The sequence below is a fragment of the Aedes aegypti genome, chromosome 3 (genome assembly GCF_002204515.2).
Source record: "Aedes aegypti strain LVP_AGWG chromosome 3, AaegL5.0 Primary Assembly, whole genome shotgun sequence".
Taxonomy (NCBI): domain Eukaryota; kingdom Metazoa; phylum Arthropoda; class Insecta; order Diptera; family Culicidae; genus Aedes; species Aedes aegypti.
In genome coordinates this window covers 250,412,643-250,419,393 of record NC_035109.1, presented here as the reverse complement: position 1 = coordinate 250,419,393, position 6,751 = coordinate 250,412,643, and the positions used below count along the sequence as shown (strand labels likewise).

The window sequence follows — 6,751 nt, the reverse complement described above, 5'->3', positions numbered from 1 at the left end:
ATAGCAAACGCTAGAACCAGAGACGCACAAGAAACCGTTTCCCTAACGCTTCCATTCTTCCACACGCATGCTTTCCTTACGCCTGATACATAGGCAGTCTGCTAACCACAAAAGCATACCTCTCTGCCATGCCTTTCCCCCAATCCATACACTCCCGCATGAACTGGCTTAGATGCAGTGGTATTTACGGTCTTCGTGGGAGCCAGTATAATGCATTTCAAGACGGGGTTGGTGGTCTAATGGCTACCGCTTCTGCTTCACAAGCAGAAGGTCATATGTTCAATCCCAGGCCCGTCCCTTTCCTCGTACTTTGTAGTTGTATCTTTCACTTGCTTCTATCTACCACTCTTAATATATCTATCACAGTTCATAGCATTTGCTAGAACCCGAGACGGACAGAAATAAACCGTTTCCCTACGCTTCAATTCTTCCATCATTATAGCATGCCTTTCCTTACACCTGATGCATAGGCAGTCTTGCTAACCAAACCAGCAAGTCTCTCTGCCATAAAAATCACCCACCCCTTCACCCTTCCCGTATGAACTGGCGTAGACGCAGTGGTATATACGGTCTACCGTAGGAGCCAGTTTAATGCATCATCAATTCCTCCCCCTTCCCCCATTGGTCAGCATTCTGACGTGGCAGGCGCCATTATCGCCTAAAAATAGAAGATCACCAGCACTTATACACTGAGGGTGTCTGTTAATCCCAAGCAGTCAGCTGGTTGGTTCCTTGTGTAAGTGCAGGTAATCTGGCGATACTGGAGTAGCAACCACGGGCGGCCAATCAAGCTCAAGCTCAAGCTCAAGCTAAATTTCGATTGTTGATAGCGACTGGTTCCCAGGTAACATTAGTAGCGGAATAACAGCTTGTTCAGCTGAAACAAGGTTGTATAAACAGAATTTGAGCTGGATAAGTTGTTATTCAGCTACCAATGTTACTTGGGTTTTACACCTTCGATTGACGTGATTTACAATGGATCATTAAAATAACCAAAACGGCCGCTATGGAAAGCATAGATAGCGCCACCGTAGTCTTGTGTGTTTGACAGAACAGCAATGCTGTCACAATGTTAAATCTCATATACAGAGGCGCCTTTGTTTTGATGCGGTGAGCACTGACAAAAACTACTTTCAATGATCCATTAGTGAAAATACACGATGACGAACATTTAGTGGAATTGATGATCACGTTTATCTGCGTGTTAGATTCTCCAACCGAATACTGTTTCTTGACTTATGCAACAAGGGCTTTCGAAAAATCATTAGACAAATAGAATGATGTAGTAAGATTACATGAACATGTGTGAATAGCGGCCAATAGCATTTTAATCTATTTCAGTCAGCAACGAGCGCTTCCTTCAGTCCTTGTCACGTATTCTGTGTTTTATGTCCCTTCTTTGTTTTACGCGAACATCGTGGTAGGGTTGGTCGATTAGTTGCTTTGTTCCTGTTTTCAGTATTTTTTGCCACAGTCGAAGAATGTGTTTTTTTATGAGCATGTAAATGTCCTGCACAGATGAATGTTTTTGGACAATCAGTGCACTTGTAAGGACGATCGCCTGTATGTGTTCGAATGTGTTTTTTCAAAGATGAACTGAAAATAAGGTTTATATTAATCAACTTGCTTCAAAACACAACATTTGACGAAGGTTTCCAAATTTGAATTTCGTTGCTTCTTCGCCTGTGAAAAAAGCCAAGATAACGACGAAAAACAAGTTTTAGAACCACAGATTTTTAAGGTACATACCTGGTCACAAAAGCCATTTCACAGTAAGTGCAGGCATGTCTGCGTTCATTTCGATGACTGCGCATGTGAGTTTGTAGGGAATGTCTGTATTTGAGGGTAGCCTGACACACATCACACTGGAACTTTGGCTCATCCGAATGTTTGATCTGAAATATTCATACATAGTTTTTAGTCACATGAACAGCGTATAATGCTATCTTGCTAGGTCGGAAACGATACTTACGCCAAAAATCCCAACAAAAACAAAGGGAATTGAATAGCTTATTAAAATTTCTCTAGAATTTAGAAGAGCAATTTAACAACTGAAACCGATAATGAATATTGATAACATTGACAATGAAGCCTACAAACTTTCCTAAAATCGGTGAACACAAAGCAAAACTTTTATTTAAGAACAATAAATTATGCCTTTGGTTCTTTAATGTACTATTGAATTAAGATTGATTGTTAACAATTCATACTCACTTTATGCATTTTAAGAGCAGTTGGATCTCCGAATGCCTCATCACATTGGTCACATTTGTGCGGTTTATTGCCAGTGTGAATGTTTAGATGACAGGTTAGATTTCCCTTTTGGGAGAATGCTTTATTACAAAATTTACAGACATGTTTTTTAGCACCGGAATGAACATTCATATGCTGTTTCAAATTTTGTTGAAGAACTCCACAAATTGGGCATGGCTTTTTATATTTCTTAATACCATCACTACTGCCGGTAATTGAGCTTTTCTTGCTCTTATCGCTTGAAGCTTCTATGCTTTTGTGTACATTTTGTGTTATATGCTCCTTTTGCACTACGGGTTCTGAAGTTTCTTTTGTTGAGTTTTCTGGAATTTGCGTATTTTTTATCTCTTGTTTATCAGTTAGTTGTGTATTACTACTGCATGGATCTGTTTTCCTAATCTGCCTTCCAGAATCTATAGGTTCAATTTCTTCGGGATTTTTTAAAATGAGTATCGAATCATCATTAGGCTGATGAATAACTTCCAAATAAACCACTTCGCTAGTAGAATCTATATCACCAACCTGTTCAATACCAATTGAAACTTCCTCTTGATATGGAATACAGTCAATGATTTCGAACTCTTCAAGTGATTTATTGGCTAGGCACTCTGTCAATTCAATATCAGTTAGCGTTTCGTCTTGGCCTGGGACACAGTCGATAATTTCGATCTCATCACATGTCGCTTCTAGATTATCATGATGTATTTTGAAGAAGCTTTCATATTTTTCACGAATTTGTAAATCAATATCATGGCACTGTTTCACAAACTGGGAGCAGATAACTAGCTTTGATTTGCATATTTCACATATGTTAGATGGTACTCCTTCGACTGGTTCGACCTGAAATTTAAAAAAAAAATGATAATTTATATTTTTATTTTGTAACGTAAATCTAAATATATGTATGTGTAAAACCACAAATTAAGGACAAATTTGACTTTCATACCAAAGATTCGCAGAATGCCAAATATTACATAACATTGCCTTACAAAAAGAATACGTTGTGAAACTCATCTGTTCAATATTATTTAATGAATGTGATCTTAAATCAAAACTCGAAATAGAAAATGAACGAAACAGCAGAGAAAATATATCAACATTCGAGAAATCATGTATTGCTTCAATTCGTTACAACACCACTATGATTTGTAAAAATTATTTTGAACAACACTGTGTATTTCTTTCACTACTGGACTGCGAAGTGCGGCTTCATAAGTGCGAAAATACGAATAAAAATGCGGGATTGCATCGAATCATGATGGTGTCCTAAGAGATCTTATTCTTTGGATTGCGAAGAATAATCCCGCTGAAGACACCGACTCAATTTGATGCAATTGCGCACTTTTATTAGCGTTTCCGCATTTGTAAAAATTTCTGCGATAGTCCAGTGGTGAATGAAATGGGCAATGATGTTTAAAATCATTCCGAATTCCTTTGGAATTTGTAACTTCAAGATGACAAAATCGGGTACATACTTTTAACTAACGATTTGAATTCATCAACTGAGCTTGCTTGAAAGGACGTTTGTCCTCATTTGTGATACGTTGCTTCAATTTGAAGATTTCCATTGTTCATCATATAAAATTACCTTAATAGAAGTACATTCCAAAATTTTGTCAGCTAGATTTGAACCTTCAGCAAAAATAGGATATGAAACGCTACTATCCGAAAGACACAGTCGACACAAAACATTTTTTGAAAGATCGTCACTACTCATGATTGACAGCACAAAACAGTTATTGGTTCAAACTAAAAGCGATGTAATTTGCATGCTACTTGCTTCCTTGGTCTGGGTTATTACAATCGAAAAGCAAGCTATCGTTTTGTAAATATTAATTGAATTTTTAGCAATATTATTTATCAAATTACTTTTCTCAAAACAAATCACGACGTTGAGACAGACTTTCTGACAGTTCCAGAAATTCATAGCATTGTCTATGTTTTTCAAATGGCATAGGGCACTGCATGAGCAATGAGCATATATACCGAGGTGGGAAAGAAGACATTTCTTGTGCGTGACATCCATGTACGGTGCAAAATGCTTCACAACTACAAGCAAGTGAGCTCCCATAAGAAACCGTGTAAGTTAATGACGTAGTTACTTTTGTTTACTTTTTTCTCTTTACTAATACTTCTTCTTTCACACCTTGGTATATAGGGTAACCAATATATCTGGGACCCCTATATATTTTAGACCCCCTGGGCCATTTTCCTGCAAATTTCCCAGTTTAAATCAAAAGACCAACTCAATTCGCATGCCATTTGGAAAGATAGGACTATTCGCGTCTACACGCAGAAGAATTTCTGTATGTTAAGATTACAATCCTGTCAATTACTTTTACTTACGCACAAATAGTTGTTTCGAAATAAAATTAACTTACGCCAACACTAAATTAACGTCAAATCAATTACACACACTTCTTTGATTGAGCTATCCACTTCTACTTATAACAATTATAATTTTGATAATTATCACTATTCGGAAACATTCACCTCCCTTGACTTGAAGGTCATGCTCACAAATCTACTTACTTCTAACATGCAAGGAATAGAGTAGGTGCTAAGATGAACACCTCTCACGCAGGAAACCACATATCAAGTTTGTCGACTCGCCCTTTGTTTTCATTTTTGCAATGTTTATTTTAGATCGATAAAGCAGCACCGAATCTTTTCAGTTATGTTGATAAAGCAGAACAAAATGCTGAGTAAACATTGCAAAATATTGTAAACTCAATAAAATTCATTTTGTGTCAACTAAAATATAGTTTAATTTTGACGTTTGACGATTGTAAATTCAATCATAAATATAGTTGTCAAGAACTATATGGTATAGTCACAGATAACAGATGTTTATGTCCGATTGTAAAACTGTGTAAGACAATTAATGGTGATTTTAAGTGGCAACACAAGTAGCAACATCGTGGTGGCGCTGTTATCGCTAAGTTCCCATGGTGATGTCTGTGGTGAATATGAAACATTTCAAGATACTTATATTCACCACTGATTGCAGCAATACGTTGTGTGGCGGCGCTAGTGTTTTCAACGTATTTTAGTTTGAATATTTACACAAGTGTTTAGAAGATTTTTGTTCTGACATAAACATCTGTTATCTGTGGTATAGTTATGTTTAACAATATACTGTCAATTCAACTATATATTTAGTTATCTCCAAATCAACCTTAAAACACAGACAAACAGACGTAACACTTAGAACAAATTTCGATCAAAATTATTGTCACGAGTACATGTACGCCCAATGCTAAAATTGGTGTGTTTGGCCGACGGGCCAACAGATGGCGGTAGAGTGTAAACGTCAAACGCGAACAAAAACGATGCAAGCGCTGCAGGTGGTGGATTGGCCACCTACCATATTTTTGAATCGACCGTTAAAAAGGTGGTCGATGGACAATGATGAAAGTGTGACGTCTGTTTGTCTGTGCTTAAAATATAGTTAAATTGACCGGAAAAATAATTACGAATACTATATTTTGTTCTCCGTGTAATGTAGCCTATCAAAAGTATATCAACATATACTGAAAAGATTTTAAATAACTATTGTAGTTAATTTTATATGAGCATTTGAAATTTCGCTTCCTATACCTTGCCGGGTAAAATTTTCGACGCTTCACGCATCGAGCAAACTTTTCCCAGATGACAGCACCGTACCTTCGTACATTCGATCGCACTTGCATCAACCGTTTGTACATATAAAATGTGTTTGGTTCATCTGAAATTAATTAAATTTAATCGGTTCATTCATGCAACCGCTACAACACGTTACACACAAAAATTGAAGCCGTCAGAAATCTTTCAAACGTAACAAAAACGCTTTTCAAATTTCTGAACTAAAAGCTGTGCTAAAAGCGTATAATTCCTTCGGTTTTCTACTGTCAATCGATTGATTAGACTATGGGCAAGTATACTATACAACTAGTGTCGTGGATTTTGTCGTAAAACGATAAAAAATCCGTGGGTCCAAAATATATACTTTGAGGGTCCGAAATAATAAAAAAAAAACAGTGCTTCACAATTCAATTATTGTCGACGTTTTTTGGATCCTACATGCAGTGATGGAAAGTTGGGAACATTTCTTCTGAACTGGAACAAAAACAAAACCAAACGCTCCCGAGCGTCAGAGCGCTGGTTTACTTGCATCTGTCGTGCTCCCGAGTAACCGAAGCTAAAAGTGATTCGCGAACGTGTTCGGAGCAGTTCAGAGTCATATTGTGTTTTTGGGAAAAAAGCTGCTTCCCCTCCGAGATTTTTGGTTTCCAAGGTTTTTTGACTACAACTAGTAGTTTACTGTCGATTTGATGGTTTACAAATAATTTGTCTGTCAAAACCATAATAAATCACACCTTGCTCGGTTACTCGCGAGTAAACGTTCCCGAGCTTGTTGCTACTTCTTTTGACATGTTCTCCCGAACAGACGGGTGCGGACTTACTCACACCTAGCCAGATCCCGAGTCTGTGATGTTTGTTATGCGTTGGTATACAC

At 37.3% G+C, this 6,751-nt stretch overlaps 1 protein-coding gene across 3 annotated transcripts; it reads right to left on the bottom strand.

Annotated features, from left to right (window-relative positions):
* Positions 1-1,278: 1,278 nt before the first annotated feature.
* On the bottom strand, positions 1,279-4,166 carry LOC5570367 (zinc finger protein 714). 3 transcript variants are annotated; one of them, XR_002502609.1, is made up of 4 exons: positions 2,776-2,874; positions 2,215-2,576; positions 1,750-1,895; positions 1,279-1,596 (listed from the first exon to the last, which is right to left on the bottom strand). XR_002502609.1 is itself a non-coding variant. In XM_021854742.1 (4 exons), the coding sequence occupies exons 1-4, from the start codon at positions 3,968-3,970 to the stop codon at positions 1,371-1,373; spliced, it is 1,380 nt and encodes a 459-aa protein (XP_021710434.1). In that variant the 5' UTR covers positions 3,971-4,166; the 3' UTR covers positions 1,279-1,370. The 3 variants fall into 3 exon arrangements, 2 of the variants coding, with proteins under 2 accessions (XP_021710434.1, XP_021710435.1); XM_021854742.1 differs by adding an exon at positions 3,842-4,166 and having other exon boundaries at positions 2,215-3,093; XM_021854743.1 differs by lacking the exon at positions 2,215-2,576 and adding an exon at positions 3,842-4,166 and having other exon boundaries at positions 2,776-3,093.
* Positions 4,167-6,751: the final 2,585 nt, after the last annotated feature.